Genomic DNA, 17,915 nt, shown 5'->3' with positions numbered 1-17,915 from the left:
TTCAAAGTCACATAGAGCGAGCTTCTGTCTTAGCACTCTTCTAGACCTGCTTAGGATCAGCACGTTTGCCATATCACGCCTTTCCAGATCAGGTCCGGGTAGGTGGACCATGATTGTTTGAAGAGGCTGCATCTTCTCTTCCTGAAGCTGTGCTATTTGACATGGATTATAGTCTTAAGGAGGAATGATCGTGAGCTTGGAAAGCTACATGAAACAAGTAAGGGGGTGGATAAGTCTTGGCACCAGTTCCAGGCACTCTTGTTTTGGTGTTAGCCAGACATCTCCATCTGCTTGGTTATACACTTGTGGTATCGTTTGTGTTCGCTATCCTGGATTCAGCACCAAAGTGAAACTTTGCTAGTTTTTTTTTCTCCCTTCTGCGTCGAGGGTGGGGAACATTTTGCAGCTTGAGGGCCGCATTCCCACATGGGCGACCTTCCAGGGCCGTATTCCGGTGATGGGCACGGCCAGAGGAAAAAGGTGTAATAGGTGTGACTTTTACCATTGCACAGTAGGCTATATTCCGGCTGCACAGAAGATAGAAGTTTCTTTTCTATGCATACCCGCCCAGGCAAGCAAGAGGCCATGACCACAATCTGAGGCTACATTTCAGCCAGGCAAAAGCATGTGAAGATGGCAGGGAACATACATGGCCTGGAAAGTGTCCCAAGGGCCAGCTAGAGAAGGGAGGAGGGCCATATTTGGATTCCCAGCCCTCCTCTAAGTCTTAAAAGTCACTTGAACGTGAGGACTCCAGCGCACCTAAGTCTGCTGTGCCCTCCAAGGTTTAGTTGACCTTATCCATAGTGCTGTGGAACTGAAAGTCTCCTGCTATTTATGCCAAGTCTGGGACAATGTGGCACAGATACGATGCTTGTAAGGCCTGCAGACACTGCTGCCGCTAACAGGGGCTCCAGATGTCAACAGGACGATGCTGTTCTTCTGACGCTGACACCCACAATTCATGCTGTGGTTGCTGTGTCAAACCAGGCGAACAAGGGAGCCAGCAGGAGAGGCATAGGCCCTGCCACAAAGAGAGCAGTTCCCTGCAGATTGTTGTCTTCTGCTTCCATCATCACCTTTGAAACGTGTTTGAAGGTTTTCATTCCTTCCTCTTCTTTTTAATCCACTGCAGGTGCATTTAGGAAACCCACGATTGGTTCCCTCTAGTAAATCACTTCTCTAGCCCTATGCACTGGTCCTTTTGTTTTCATCCTTTTACAAAAAATGATTCATTGGGTTTTTGTTTTGTCTGTACAGTAGTATATGGGCATTAAAAACAAAGTGCTCTAACAACCTTCTAGGGAGTTTTATTGTGATTTGTTTAAAAGGCGAGAGCCAGTTGTGGCAGCCAGCTAGAGCAACATCCCATCCTGATTTCCAATCCTCGTGGGAAAAGAGATTTTAAATGAAGTGCAGACTTGCGGACTGTCACATCTCTTTCTGGAGTCTATGACATTCACTCATGCCAAAGCAGTGATCTCTCAAAGACTGAGGGACATTGCTAGACAAGAGGACATTGCTTGTGTGAAACCAGGGGTGTTTTTAGGGGAGCAGATCTTCCAGAATTCACCAGCCCCCTACCTGGTGGAAATCCAATATGTGGAATACCGCAGACTCCTCACAGCAGCAAGGTTAAACGTCCTGGAAACAGCGGTCTTGTTGGGAAGATACAAGGGAGTCCCATATGCTCTGAGAGTCTGTCCTTGTGCCTTGGGAATGGTTGAGTCAACCGAACACATTCTCCTGACCTGTCCATTTTATGTAGACCTTAGACAAAAACTGATAGCTCCACTCTTAGGCCACCTTAGCCTGGTAGATAGAGAATGTCAGGTTTCATTTTTGGTGAATAATTTTACTGGTACCACAACCTTAGAGGTGGCCAAATTTCTTTTTTTGGCCCTTAAACGACGTAAGGTTAAAATCGATAGTATCGATATGGGTCTTTATGTATAATCTACTTTTAGTGTATGTTTTAGTGTAAACCCCTCTGAGTTGTCTCAGGTTTTTTAAAAAATTTTTGTATGGATAATGATTGTGTTCTGACTGACGGTCAAATAAATTGTTGTTGTTGTTGTACATCCCATCTGCTAGAGCTCCAGCCAGCATGAGCAATTTCGAGGAATTGTGGGACTTGTAGGGACTCTCTTTCCACACCTGTGTCTTAAACTAAACAGGAATGGCCAGGAAACATGGGCACAACACCCCTAGACAGGGCCAGCTCAGCCATGAGCCAAGGGGAGGTGACCCCCTCAGACGGTAGGTTCCACAGGGACAGCAGATCTCAGTGAAGACCTTTCTTCCCCTCTTGTTTCTGATGTAGATCTTCACTCACCCCTCCTTCTTCCCTGGTGGGGAGTGGGAAGCCATTTTGTGGGTCGCCTCAGGTGCCAAAATGTCTTGGGTCGGCCCTGCGCCTAGAACAGGGGTAGCCAACATGCTGCCCTCCAGTTGTTGGGACTCCAAGTCCGCAACCAGCGTGGCCAATGACAGGGGATAAAGGAGTTGTAGCCTTGTTGCTGTGTGGTCCCACCAGGATATTTGCAGTTCAGTTCAGGTAGCACATGAATGGCCTCTGCAGGGTCACAATCGCACCGTATATTCCAGCCTATTCTGAGCACACAGCAAAGGATCAGCGATAAACTTTGCCTATTAAAAAAAGCAACCACCAACCTTCTTGTCAATCGGATCCAATCCGACCACCTGGCTTGTCTTCCAGTCAGACAAATAAGTCATAACATGTTTGTTTATTTCAATAACTTGTCTTTGTTGCATAGCAAATGAGCCAATATGTCTGTGATGGGCCCAGCAAAAATGAATGCCATGTTTTGCGATTGTCTTGCCCATCTCTCAGCTTCTGATGTCTTCCCAAGTAACCACAATCTTATTTTTGTACTTCTGGCACCTGTTATTGACTTAATCTTCTTAAGTATTCACATTATTCCAGGGTTCTGCCCCCTCCCCTCCCCTGGCCCTCCGCTCTTTGCTGCATGTATTAATTTTAATCGGTTTGATCTCCATATTAGCTGCTGCCTGGGACTAATTTGTTGCTCAGTGTTTTTCTTTGTTTTGACCTGCAAGCCACTTTCATCATGCCAGCAGATTGCTTGTAATCTCTGCGTTTCATTCCCTGACTCCCCAGCCCATAATTTGCATTGTTACAGTAAATGCAGATTTAGAGTCTCATTAAAAAAAAATCCATATCATAAAAAGAAAAGTGGAGGATGGGAATGATTATTGCCTATCTGGATAATAAAGGATCTAAACTCCATAGAAGCACAAAACCTTGCCAGCTGTTTTCCTAAGGTGGTGTGCATCTACCCAGAGTAAATAATCATAACCATCATCTTATATATGAGACAACAAATATAAGATGAAGAACTGAAGCACCTCCAGATCAGAAATGCAAAAGATGTGGTAAGGGTTATAGATTTCTCTTAATCTGCCTACAAGTTCTGCAGCCAGGAAGTTCATATTCTGCAAAGGGAATACACAGTTTGATGTAAGTAGGTTGCCTTATCTTCGGCAAGGCGTGGGGAACTTCTAGGGCTTCAGATGTTCCCTTCTGACTTCCATCACCCTAACCATTGGCCATATTGGCTGAGGCTGGAGGGACAGAGGTTTCCCAACCTTGTCTTAGGCGAATGATAGCTGGAGGGACAGAGGTTTCCCAACCTTGTCTTAGGCGAAGCAGAGATTTGCATGGCTCCAGCTGCAGTGGCACCCTGCCTCTCATCCTCCCTAGCAAATGTATTGCCGCTTCACTGGTGTACTCTGGTCATTCATAGGATCTGTTTACTATGGGCTACGCCACCAAACTTGGCATGGGGCAGAATTTAGAGATCAGCAGCCTCCTAAGAAGATACATGCTGCTGTTGCCAACCTCTGAGAACCTGCTTCTTCTGTGAACCTGTCACCCATGTACCCTTTTAAATACACCTCCTCCTAAATGGGAACCCACATTTCCTAAATGGGAACCCACATTTCCTAAGCAGAACATGCTGTGGAGCACACATCTGCAATAGCAGTTATTTGACCCTTGCCCCACCTTTGCGAGGCGGGCTAGACTGAGAGACAGGGGTGGTCTCAAGGACGCACAGGGAGCTGCACGGCTGAGCATCATTTCCAGGTTGCCATTTTCAGTTCCCATCGGTCTATCAAGTAATGTACATGGGCTGCCTTGTCAGCAGCAAACTCGATTTTTGCTATTAACAGGAGAGCAAGAACTGTTGCACGTGGGGTGATTGTGCAAGGCTATGGCTCCACAGGTGGTGCAGAGTCTGCCCCGTTTTGTAAGGGGGTGGGGAGATGGTTCACGGGGGGGGGGGGTTTGCTATAAATCAATAAGTGAGAACTTCCCTCTGGCAAGAGAGCCCTGCTCAGTCTGTGAACGTTCACAAGCCCTTGTAGGCTGGTGCATGGACATCATATTGGACAACCTCACAGCCACTCATGGGGAGGTATTGAAGACATGAGGCCATCAGGCTACTCAAATGCTTCACATGGAGCGTCCTTGCTACAGGGGAGCTGCGGCACACACTGCCCCCTTGGTAACTTTAATATGTGTTCAAGGAGAGATGAGGAGAACCTCAGGCCCAGCTTCTCTGTCTGGCCCTCAGGACTCTCTCCAGCCCTCTCCTCAGGCCAAACCCCTCACTGGCCCTGCTTCACATTCTGCTTGAGAGTTTTTGCCTGGCTCGAATGTATCATTGAACTCGGATAAAACCTCTTGCATGTCTGGATAGAGGAGAGAGAAAGAGCGGTGTGTGTGTGTGTTTGTGTGTGTGTGTGTAGAATCTAGCTCACTGTACAGAGGTAAAATTTACGTGTGTCGCCGAGCCCACTTCTGTCTCTGGAGCCTCTGCAAGGTTGCCTAGAAGGAAATGTGGCTCTAGAACTGAAAAAGGTCCCTCACTCCTGCCTTGGGAGGTTAGTAAGTGTCTACACCATGGTCTGCTAGCTGGAAGAAGAGGATTCCGTGCTCTATACAGCTCTGTGTGGCCTCTTCGTGCCCATGCCTCCTGTTCTGTAGCCTCCTTAAAGCCTACCCTTGTCCAGATTCTATGATCACCCGCTCTTCTATCCCCATTGCTACATCCTGCTTTGACAAGACCAGATATTCAGGAAAAAAGAATGCAATCTTTTGGCAGGCTCCCAAGAAGCTCAGGGTGACATGTAGAGGGTTATTCCATTTGATCCTTTCAGTACCCTTGTGAAGTAGGCTAGCCTGAGAGAGAAAATGTCCCAAGGACATCTAGGAAGCTTTGTGACTGGCCACAAATTCAAGTCTAAAGAGTCTACCGACCATACCAGGAGTGGGCATCTTGTGGCCCTCAGCCTAATTTTACGTCCACTGTCTCCAGAGTTCTGTGACCGTGCCTTTACATGCTCTTCCACACCTGGGAAAACCAGGGCTCTCCTTTTACAAAGGGGTGGGAAGCAAGAGACAAGGGCAAGCAAAGTTGTGGCACTGCACACTACTCTGCCTCCTTAAGAAAGTAACAGACACCTTCTAAATGGGAAGCCGTGGGGTTTGTGGAAGAAAGGACCAAGGTGGCAGGAGAGTGAGTGGCTTTCTGCAGCAGCTCCCTTCAGGCCAGGAAACACACTTTGCAGCAGGGCGGAAGCCAACTGCTGGAATTTGAAACAAATTGGATTAATAGGTGGTGACATGTGTCCATTTGCTTGCATTGCCCGTCTCCATGCCCCATGAATTAATGCTGCCAAAGAAGGAGAGCTTAGCTGGACTTCCAGAAGACGAGAGAGGATTTGACGTGGCCAGGCATGGTGCTATTAGGGTTGGTGTGAGGCTGGATTCCCTTCCAAATGAAGCTGATGCCCAGCAAGGCTTTGAAGCAGAAGCCCTCCAGTCTCCCATTACCAAGGAGAGAACAACTCTTTGCCATAATTCCACCCCACCCAACTCCACCTGTTGACAACAAAACTCAAAACAAGACAGATTTCTGCTCCAAAGTGTTCAAAACTATTTTGTGAGTGCATCTTTCTTTTTTGCTTATTTTCTTTGAGGACGACTCTGGAGGTTTCCATACACCTCTTGACTTGGGTGGAAGAGCACAGGGAAAAGCGAGTGCTGCTCCTTGGAAGTGCTCTGGGGAAGCACAGGAATGAGATGATGGTTCAGTACTGCAGCCTAGTTCTCTTGTCTGCTGAAAGCGTATGATCAGAGAGCTTGTTATTCAATGGGAGGGCATGAAGAGGGATCCTGGTTCAATCAGGTAGCAGTTAATGGGGAAGAGTGCTTCCTGAAATTCTGCTGTCCTGAAATTCTTCCTGAAAATCTGTCATCATGGCGGACAGCGCTGGGCTAAAGGGACAAATAGTCTCACCTGGTGTAAACAGGTTCCTAGATCTCGGATGCTCCTGCCATCAGGGCAGCGGGCTGAATACTTTTTTCTCTCCTGCTGAAGGTTGCATTCCCTTGGGGATAATCTGTTGGGTGATGCTGAAGCCAGTGGCATGCAGCAACATGCACAGCAAGCCAGGAGTTTTCCAGGAATCGGAAGATGTATTCCTTGATTACTGGAGGTCTCAGAGTACATTTTGTTTTCTGAGTCAGCAGATATTACTGACGCATCTGAAACATCTTGTTGCCACCCTGAGGCCTAGTAACATGCTTTCATTCTCTAAAAAAATATGAAAGCTAAATTTGCTACCTATTTCAGATTTTGCACAGTGCATGGAATCTGGCTGTGGAAGAAAACTGCCCCAGCTCAACTCTACTGGTGGTACAAATTTTCTCCTGCTGTTGAGTTGATTCTTAGTCGGTTAGCATCAAATCAAACCCATTATCCCATTCCAATCAATGCAAATCAAGCTCTGCCTAATGAAATGGAGCGAGGGTATCAGGCGTGTGTGCAGCCACCTTTGCCCCTGTAGCCCCCAGGACCTTACTGTAAGTACAGATCCTGATGAGATGGCTGAAGTTGGAAATGACCACAGACATGCTACCCAGCTGTGAGTGCCAACAGCAGCAGACTGCAGTGCCTCAACTCAGCTCTTGCTTCTTCCTTTTGTAAGCTTTCACTCTTTTCATTTTAAACGTTTTAACACATTCTGCGGCTTCAAGCATAACTTCCTTTGCCGCACTGTTTACATTATAAAAAAAGCCCCCACCCCTGTTTCAGAGAGAGAGAGACGCAATAATATCACCACCGATTAGACACTACTTTTCGATTTTTATTCCATTTGTGTCATTAATCCCTAGTCCGTCTCATTTGAGTTAGGGCTGCATTTAGTTTAATTGGCTATGTTTGTCAGTTTCAAAACTTTTAGGCTGTAACTATACATATACTTTCCTAGGAGTAGATGCCATTGAACTCAGTAGGGCTTCTTTCTGAGTAGGTATGTATAGGATCGCAGCATTAATTGACTGAATGAAGTCCCTGCTTAATCAAGGACAAGATTGTATCAGTTCATGTATGTCTATGTATGTACAGCATATATATATATATATTTATATATCACTGCAAATGACATTTTTAATCTTTAAAAAGAGGTTTTATTCCCCCCCCAGAAGTATTCCACATATGAGATGCTGCTTTCTGCAATATATACGCATATGGGAATATTTTTAAAAAGCCCAAAGAAAGCATGCTTTTTGTTTCAGTAACACTGTTTCAAGCATATACAAATTTGCACAAGTTGAAATAACAGAATAACCAATTAAGCAACTAAAACAGTTATGATTAATGGTCTAAATTTATTTGCAATCCTCACTTTAATGGGATTTTTAAAAAAATCATTATCCGCCTTCCTTTGGCCATGATGTTGTCCACCCCTGCCATCTTTTCCGTTTCCTTTTTCTTTTATTTATTTGTTTCATAAAATTTACACACCCCTTGACTGTAAAAAACAAAACAACCCCAACAACCTCAAATCAGTTTATATATAAAAAAAGGTAATGTGATTTTAAAGGACCCATTCAGGTGTAACTTCTGTAACAGGAGACAAATTGGACAGTTTATTGACTTGGGGTTTGGTGAGAATGACTCATGAATCTTATGAGTTTAGAGGATCTACACGGTAGGTGTCATGCTGTACAGTTCGGATTCTAGTTAAATGGGATTTTAACTGGTTAGCAAATCCTGTAGATAAAACAACCGGACAAGGCTGTTGTCTTCATGCCCTGCTTGTGGGCTGGAAGCATCTGTCTGACTTCTATTTCAAACAGTATAGTGCTCTACATGGACCCTTGTTCTGACCCAGCTGGGCATTTCTTGTGTTCTTTGTACTGTATTCACTGCAGTTCAAAATCATTTCCCATATTAAACTCAACCCTCCATCTGTGGGTACCCAAATGCTCTTTGGTGTTCACTAGTACACCTCTTTCTTTCTGCTGCCTATCCCACCCATTTTGTGCTGGTATCCACCATAAACGTGCACCTCATTTTGCTTGTTTTTTAACGGAAGAAAGTCTGTACGATGCCTAGCATCTCCAGCTAAAATCTGTCAAAGACTCCAGACTAAAAGCTTGGAAAGTCCCTACCAATCAGATGAAGACACAGCAGCTGCATATGTCCCTTCCCTGTTTCCTCTCCTCTAATAATTTTTTTGCCACTCTGCCCCCACTGTCAATGAAATAAAATAGCTACAACACTCGGTACAGAAATCAGGAATTTGTATGTGAATTAGCTTAGAGTGCATAATTTATTCCAACCAAAGTTAGTCTGTTTTATTTTTAACCCCAGAATTCTAAGCCTGCTCTGTAAAAATATTTCACGATAGAGTGGAAAAATCCCTCCCATCTGTTCCTTATTAATTAACAAACCTGGGTTATACCTGCATGTGCCTTTTTCAGACCGGCTAATGATGCTTCTACTTCTGTGCCAACAACAGTACAGTGGTACCTCGGTTTACGAACTTAATCCGTTGCAGAAGTCCGTTCTTAAACCGAAAACATTCTTAAACTGAGGTGCGCTTTCCCTAATGAGGCCTTCCGCCACCGGTGCCCTTCCACCGTTCGGCTTCCGTTTGTAGACTGAGGTAAAGTTCGCTAACTGGAACACTAGTTCTAGTTTTGCGGAGTTCGTAAACTGAATAGTTTGTGAACAGGGCTGTTCTTAAACCGAGATACCATTGCACCAACTTAAAAACTTCTGTTCCATTTGCTTGGTATGTCTCAATGCAGAAGGAGTGGTTTTCAGTCATTTTCCTAGTGCTGGAATCAGTAGGCTTAACTACACCTAACAATGTATGATTGCGGCCCTTATCTCTCACCACTTCCTCTGACTGTCAGATAAAAATACAAAGTAAAAATAAATCATAGGCCAGACTCTACCTGTAACAATGTTATATGATGAAAAGAAAAGGTAGTTCCATTTTTAAAGAAAACCCAATTAGCTCAGTTGTAACCAAATTGTAGTGTTGGCCCACCATAATTTCCCTCTGATTCCTTAGAACCCTATTCATTTTGATGCAAGTAGGGAGCATAAGATTTTGAAGATCTCTTCTGTAGGTGGAGCAGAATATCAGAGCCCAGAGGCCTCCTCAGTTCTAGAAACTGTTGGTTCTCTGTTGTTGGTGCTCTGATAGCTGAAGAGGACCTAAAAGAGCACCTCCCCCATTATCAACCATATTGGGCCCTACAATTGGAAGGGGGAACTCTGTTGGTGTTGCTGCTGCTGGGTGTTGCCCAGTTGGCACTGACCTGTGACAGGGCCTTCTTGGGAGTGGCCCTCCCTTTGCAGAACATCCTCCCTGGTGAGGTGCGCCTCTCTCCATCATTATTAGCATTCAGTAGGAATTTGAAAACATTCCTGTTTGCCTAGGCATTTGATGGCTGAAAGATACTATACGTATACCTAGCAACCTTAAAAATACCAGCTGTGAGGTTAAGCGACTATTTTCAAATGTTCTTCATGTTTTAAACATGTTTTTGTTTCATGCTAACTGTTGTTTTACTACTTTTTTGTTTGCTAACCCATCCTTTGGGAGGAAGGGTTAGCAAACAAACATCTTGAAGTAATGAAATGCTTGCATTGTTTCTTTGTTAACTTAGCAAGGCTCACTATGATGAAAACTGAAAGTTGCTTGAAAGTAAGAAAGGCTTCCTTTTAGAGAAGGGTGCTTCTACAATTCTGGCTTTTGTAAGTCAGGAAACAAGTCCCGCAAACTTAAAAAAAAAAAAAACCAAACCCATCCACGTGAAAAGAAAATTCCTTTATTCTAGGGCTCTTACATTTGGTTTTTTTTTTGTTTTGTTAGCTCATCTTTTGCTTTCTCTTCCTAAGGCAGACATAAAAAGACTCCAGCGTTTATTCTTAGGACATCTGAATAATTATTTATTGAGAAGCCACAGTCCTCACACTGTTACAACTGTTGGCTTGTATAAGGCAAAAAAGCAAGATGGATCCACTATTTTACACAGAAAATAAAAGCTTCTGGAAGGGAAAGGGGGAACCCAAGGACATGCAAGTTACTGGTCCAAATGCAATGTACATGACAAGATATAAAAACCATTGTGAAAACAAAAGGAGATTTAAATTATGGTTACAATCTACCAAAAGAAATCTTCATATATTGTCATTATCGTTATTATTATTAGTTATTATTATTATTATTATCCTCGTTATTATAAACACATCTGTATAGTCTAAGATTGTAATTAAAGTTGTCCTTTTTACAAACACAGTTATCGGAACTCTGAACGAAAGTGTAACATTTAGAGGGGGGGGGAAAGACGCGGACGTAAAACAACTGCTCTGAATCGTCATGTGGACAAGGTGATGAAGGGCCAACCCGTTGTGGCAATATGGATGACTATTATATTCCATTGGTATGTCACTTCTACAAAGTTAGCTGTATATATTTGGAGGGAAAGTGCTTGGGTCTATTAAACGGGAATAATTCCAACTTCCGGTTTATGCATTTCCTAACCCCCGCCCCCAACCGCCCCCAAATGTACAAAAGAGGTGTCATTTGTAGTAGTAGCCTCACTCTGTTTCGAAGCAATCGGCACCCACAGGAGAGAAACAAAGATATGAAAGTACTTGTTTCACTTGTCTTCACAACGATTTACCGTCAATGTATATATAGTACATTAATGAAGCATCATTTATACTTTAGTTATAACAGGGACACACCTAGCATGTTTTCTATGCAGTTTTTTTCCATTAACAGTTTTTAAACAACAGTGCTCCATATTGCTTATGAACATATAGATATGAAATCGGGGAAACTCAATGGATCGAAACAGAGGTGCTAAATCTTAAGTACCACACAGCTAAAATGGCAAATTGTATTGGTAGACTTTCCATGGGCATTTAGAGCAGACAGAAAATTTCCTAATGTGGCTAAACTGAATAACAGACTAGATTACATGCACTGGTTTCCAGGCTACATCCAAGTTGGGGGGCTTCTAGAGAGTTAATCATCCTCTTCATCTTCTTCATCACTGTCTTTCATGGTGATTCCTTGAAGTCCTCCGCCTTCGCTTACGGAGGCTGTGGCTTCTTCTACAGTCAGACGGTTTCGCACTGTGTCATAGGTTTTGCTATTCAAGGTGGAATCCAGGACTCCTTGCAATCGGAAATCTCTGTATGTTTTCTAGGGAGGGGAGGGGGTCGCGTTGTGGAAAAGAGGAGTAGAAAAAATATCACAAATAGGACAAAGTAGGGTTCGTACCAGCAAATCCGTTCCAAGTCAGTTCTCCTCCCCTCCCCGCTTTTAGAGAATGTTTATACCCGCGGTATTCTTTGGCCATAACTCTCAACCCACTTACCCCGAAGCTGGGCTGCTGAAGCAAATGGTAAACGCTGCGAGGCTTATACTAACATTGGCCTTCTGAATATCAGCCGGCACTGACCCAAGAGGCAAACTTTTGGTTCTTTATAACTCAGCAGATGTCCAAGTTGGTACTGCCAACACCACACACAGATTGATTACTATTATGACACATTCAACCTAGTAATAAGACAGTAATAGTACAGGATATCCCTATCCAACTGTGGGTATCCTAGTCTGGTAATCTGTTACAGTTGGTTCGACTCTCAACTGAGGAGAGTGGTGCTGTGCTCAGGTCCTGCTTGCAGAGGTGTGTGTATAGGCAGGCATCTGGTTGGCCACTGTTAGAACTGGATAAAAAGGGCCTTTTGCAGGATCCAGCAGGACTCTCCTTAAATTCTTAATTATCTGATGTGCATGTGTGAGGAATAAACCCAGTCTTTTGTTGCTCCCCCCCAACTATCATGTTACAAGTAATATGTGTTGGAAATGTAAAGATGTAGAAGGTACCTTTTATCATATGTGGTGCACATGCCCAAGGGTTAAGGCTTTCTGGGAGAAGATTTATAATGAAATTAAAAAAGTAATGAAAATTACTTTTGGTAAGAAACCAGAGGCCTTCCTTTTGAGCATGTGTAACCATGAGATACACAGTCAGGATAGAGTGTTTTTTATGTATGCCACAACAGCTGCTAGAATTCTACTTGCAAGAAACTGGAAAGGTGAGGAGATCCCGACAGTCGAAGAATGGCAGATGAAATTAATGGACTTTATGGAACTCGCTGAACTGACCGCGAGACTCCGAGACCAGAGGGAGGAGAAGGTGCAACAGGATTGGAAGAAATTTAAGGACTATTTAAAAAATCGTGAAAAGTTAGATATTTGAAGCAGAATTTGTTTGTTTATATGGCTTTAGCTAGTTGATGTTAGTGGAAAATAATACATAAGAAGTAATGTTATGAATGCTGTAAAATGTTTAGAGATATCTAAGGATATATTACCTAAGTGATGATTTATAAATGGTAAGTGAGTATCTTTATGATTATTAAGAATTGTGGTAAATGTTAAGAAATTAGTTACAAAGTTACCAAAGTATATTGATATAGAATGCAGCTGAGAGCACGGGGGAAGTCCCCTTTAAAGAAGAGAGGAACTAGAATACAACAATGAATTATATGTGTTGGTTTGGGTAGGTATGGGTTTTTTCTTTGCTATTTCTATATTGTTTAATGTGTTTATGTTTTTCTTTTTTCTTTATTCTTTGTTAGTTATTTTTGTTTAAATGTTTAAGTGTTGGATTTATGTGTTGTTTAATGCAGAAAATAATAAAATCTCTTTAAAAAAAACAAAAACAGTATGGCACTATTGTTGACAATCTGATCAGCGCTATGTGCTCAAACCCTCAGCTGCTGCATTGGGCCAGAAATTAACTTGTACGCTGCCCATTTGTGCATAGAGTTCATCATCCCGTTGTGGCTCATTTTTATTGATAAAGCCAAGTGCCGTTGCTTCATTGCGTTTTCTGCCCTCTCCATAACCTATGTTAGTGACTAAACCTGCACGTTTTCGTACAGCCTTAAACATAAGTCCCTAATACCAATGGGCTGCGTGATGGGGAGGAGACTCCTGTCTGTGGCCACCACCCCTTCAAACAAGCTTCCATACAACTAAAAACTTTAGCTGTTGTGCACCTGTCAGGTGAATAGGAGTTCTGGGGTGGTTTCAGCAGCAGGGAAACAAAAAAAAAGTCATGCATGTTGGGTGAAGATATCTCTGACCCTTCTCTGATGTGAACAACACCAGGCAAATGCAGCTTGAAATGCGGCAATAAGGAAAGGATCTTGGGGTGTTTTAAGCTGCTAATGTGCACATACATCTTTAGCAGATGGAAGTCAGGCTGCTTAGCTTTCCCTATGCCCAGCCATTTGCCCCCTAGCTGGGCTTACTTCTACATTTGGAGAAACCTGGTTGGGGAAAAGCATGCTAAAAACACCCTTTATTAGGGAGAATTGGTGGTGGTGGGAGTAGGGAAATTAAGCATCAACTCCCCCACACCATGAGACCCTGCACTTGTCCCTTGCAAGACAATTCTGCCCATGCAAGTGGAGGGCAGTTTGTTTACAGAATAGATAAGTTGCAAAACTGCACCGTGCACAAATAGTTATTATTTGTATTTGACTAGGTTTAGAGTCCCTTTGTTTTTACAGAGCACAATTGCAACTTTAAAATGCAAGTATTAGTAAAATTCACATGGTATTTAACACCACGAAACAGTTTAAAGGTGTTTTGCTGGATAGCAAGCACGCCTAGAGAAATTGTTATTTTTTAGAGCAACTGCATAGCTGTAACAGCACACAAGACACCTTGAGTACTTTTCAGCGCCCTTCAAACTAACACATAATAATAATGTGCTGATACCTATCGCTTTTATTTATGAACATTAAAAGCTTTTTAGTAATTTATTCATGCCTTGATTTTCAGAGTACACAATTCTACTATTTTAGCGCTCTTCAATGAAACAGAACCACATAGAACCAAAAATGATCAAATATGTATTTACCTCCCCCTGTGATCTTATTATTTCATGTAAGCCACTGAGATTTCACACTGAAATAATTATCATGTGTCCAGTACAAACACACACACACATATCTTATTATCTCTTTGCAGTCCCTTTTAAAAGGCTGTAAACACCTATTGTAAGAGAAATTTCAATTACCTATATGCATAATTCAGATATTTGTATTTAAAATAGTAATTGAACAGAAACTAAAAGTGGAGTCAGTGGTAACAATTTAGTCAACGAATTTTGCAAATGTGAACATCCAAAGGGAAAAATTAATAATGGGCGTAATCAAACGTATGTCTGTTTAAAAAAACAACTGCAAATGATGGCTGATAAATCATGGCTTATCTGTCCAAGAATTAACTTCGCACCTGTGCAACCCTCCCCTGCCCTCATGCATCCGGCCTGGTATTTTTATCCTAGTTCATTATGCTTCAGTGTTCATGACATCAAAATTAACTGTGGTTTCATATACTTCTTTGTAGGCAGTGATTAAACAAACGTTTCCCTCTTTGGCTGTCCCAGGAAACTATGGTTCAAACAAGCTAGAAGTGCCGAAGATAGATGTGTGAGAAGAGAAGATGGGTGAGGAGGGAACATGAAGGCATATTACTCATTCTCAGAGTGACAAACCATCACCCCAATATTGCTACATTTGAACTGGGCTATATATGATGGTACAATGCAAATCTTGCCTTTATTCCACCCCACTAGTCTAACGTTTATCAAATTTCTTTCCTGGGAAGCGACGTGATTGTGGGATTCAGCTATGTACTTGAAATGGTTGTTTAAACCAAATGAGACCATAGTGGCAGAAGGCAATCGTGGACCTATGGTTACTGGTCTTTTTTAAATGTCCCAGGCATTCTGACCATTAAGGTTTTATTGGACCCCTGAAAAGCTCCAATTCAATATCCCACCCCTTCAAAAAAAGCCAAGACACCAAATGTTTTTCCTTCAGATCACCAGGTGTGGGGTTGTTAACCTGAGGTTCTGTTGAACTTTGTCGTAGCCATGGTGCCATTGGGCCTTGGTGGAGGGAAAGATATGACCTATCAGGCGAGGAGACAAGCTGTTAGAAATGACATTTGTGATGGATGGGGAACTGGAACGACTTGATAAAGCAAGCAGGAGGCACAAGGCATCTCTCCAACATATAGTTCAGTTTTCCTCAACCTAGTGCCCTTCAACCCTGACCATGCTGGCTGGGGCTGAGGGGAGTTGGAGTCCAAGATCTGGATTGCACCAGGTTAGGCAAGGCTGATACAGGGAAATGCTGTAGGATAAATCTTTAATATCTTGAAAAAAGTGAAGTTGGAGATGTGCCCACAACATGTGTTCCTGAATCTGCTTTTGCCAGCAGAATTCAGTAGCTAAGTAGAGTTGGGCCTAGATTCACCCATGGACTTGCTTGGTGGTCTTGTGGAGGTCAATACCTTTCAGCCTCAATTTTCTATCTGAGGAAATGGATCAAGGCTAGATTTATACCCTGCAATAGTGATATTCCATTTCCACTTGAAAATGGAATTGTTTTGGTTGAGGGATTGCAGTGGCATATTGAAAATCAGCAAAACCCACATAGGCGGTGATTCACCCAGACACTATCCTGCATGGCATTGTACCCATATGCTTCTTTTTTCAAGTGCTATCACACCCCTATTGTATTACATGCCTGGGGCCCCTTCTGATTTTATAATTAGTGGTGTGGGAAGGGGTGCAGTACGATTCCTTCCTGCATAATTTAGCGTCGTCGGATGTGTATGATCACATGACAAGCAGCACATCTCATGCGGCCACCTTATGCCATTGTTGCACTCTCTCCAAGAACTGGAGCAATGCACGTCTGAGAAGCCACTGCAGCAGGAATGGGTAACTTGTGGCCCTCTGTCTTTTGGTAGACTCCAACTCCCATCGGTCCCACTGACAGGAATGACAGACACTGTAGTCCAGCTACATCTGTAGGACCACGGGTCCCTTGTCCCTGTGCTATATGGGTTCCCCCAAAGTGTGGTCATGCTTCTGATGCAGCCTAGTGGCACAGGAAGGCACCACGCGGCAGCTCATCTCATGCCACCAAAGATAACATCGGAAGCCACACCTGTGCTGGTGTTAACTTGAGCTCTACAACAAGGATGAAAAACAAGACAGTACAGCAATGTTTACCTCATAAGGATGAATTGGATCTGACTAAATTCTTAAACTCAGAGCAGATGTGCTGCTACACTAATGGACCGAAGTTAGTCACGTCCATTGAATTCAATGGACCTGCTATTTCTTTCGTGCACGGAACCTCCTTACTCCATGAAACAAAACAGCCTGGAAGTAATAAAACATGCTCACCTTTACTATCCTGATAAGGGTTTTCAGTTGATAGATGTGGAGCTGAAGGTCCATGCGGTCTGTCAGCCACGTGCAAACCATGTTCATGGTGCTGGTGTACCATTGCTGCAAAAGAAGTGAGAGCTTTCCGAGGGGCATGCCAAAGAGCATATATTATGTGCCAAATATAAAACACAGAACACAGGCAATTGGACATGATCACGTCTGGCCTCCCCACTCTCCCTTGCCAGTTTGCCAGCACAGGCTCCTTCCTAAGAAGAGAATGAACTTTTAAGCCCACTGAGGTTCAGGAGCTCTTGTCTGGCACACTTGGGTTTACTACGTGATCTAGAACTTGTATTAGAATTTTTCTCCTTCTTAGAGGAATCCTCTATCCCTGCATTGCCGCGGGTTGGATTAGACAACGCTACAATTCTATGATCCTCGTTTTTGTTTTGTTTTGCATTATAGTTCTATATATCTTCTGTTATTCAGGTGGGGGAAATGGAAGTCTGGCACTATCATCAGACCCGGAGCGTCACAATTTTAATTGTGTTTTAAGGGTTTCCAGGGACTCTTCTCGCCGTGAGACTGTTGTGGATGAGCTGAGAAGTTTGTTTGGACCCTGGGTGAGAACTCAGAGGCTGACAGGAAGGGTGTGTCAGAATGAAAATGAATTGATAATGATTTATACAGTGTGTGTGTGTGTGTGTGTGTGTTTGTGTAACTTTGTATTAATGTAACAGTTTACATGTAACTGTTTTTGCATGTGCAACATTTTGCTTAAGTTGTTTGTTGTTGCTTCAGTTTTCTGTGCACCGCTTGGATATATTTTTTATTATATTAAGCCGGTATAGAAATTAAATAATCAACCCATAAACCAACCTTCCAGGGGCCACATGGCAGTGGTGGGTAGAGCAACAAGGGCACATTTTATCTTTCTACAGTTGTGTGGTTTCTATGCACATCTATCTCTTGATTCAGGCAAGTAAGAGGCATTGCCAGGGTTCAAGGACACGTTTCAGCGTGGCAAAGACACCCAAAGAGGATGTGAAACAGGGTCAGTGAGGGGTGTGACTTAGAGAGAGTCTCAAAGGCCAGAAACAGAGGCTTGGAGGCCCAGCCCCGCTGCCAATGAATGCAGAAAAAGTGAGCACATAGCAGTATCCCTACCACAGGCAAGGCGGGGACTGAAATATGCTTGCTTGCAGTGATAATCAGAGAGTCCTTGGACTGGGGCGAGAGTGGTTTGCAAAATCTACTTATTATGGATTTTCCTTTCTGAAGG

At 43.2% G+C, this 17,915-nt stretch overlaps 1 protein-coding gene across 1 annotated transcript in view; it reads right to left on the bottom strand.

Annotated features, from left to right (window-relative positions):
• Window positions 1-10,273: 10,273 nt before the first annotated feature.
• Window positions 10,274-17,915, bottom strand: part of CADPS (calcium dependent secretion activator) — a 337,985-nt gene continuing 330,343 nt past the window's right edge. The window contains 2 exon segments of the mRNA XM_033141314.1: window positions 10,274-11,565; window positions 16,649-16,753. Coding sequence (XP_032997205.1) covers window positions 11,386-11,565; window positions 16,649-16,753 — 285 coding nt within the window. The 3' untranslated portion in view covers window positions 10,274-11,385.

This window comes from Lacerta agilis, chromosome 2 (genome assembly GCF_009819535.1).
Source record: "Lacerta agilis isolate rLacAgi1 chromosome 2, rLacAgi1.pri, whole genome shotgun sequence".
NCBI lineage: Eukaryota > Metazoa > Chordata > Lepidosauria > Squamata > Lacertidae > Lacerta > Lacerta agilis.
Note: the sequence above shows the minus strand (reverse complement) of the source record. Positions and strands in the feature narration are given on the sequence as shown.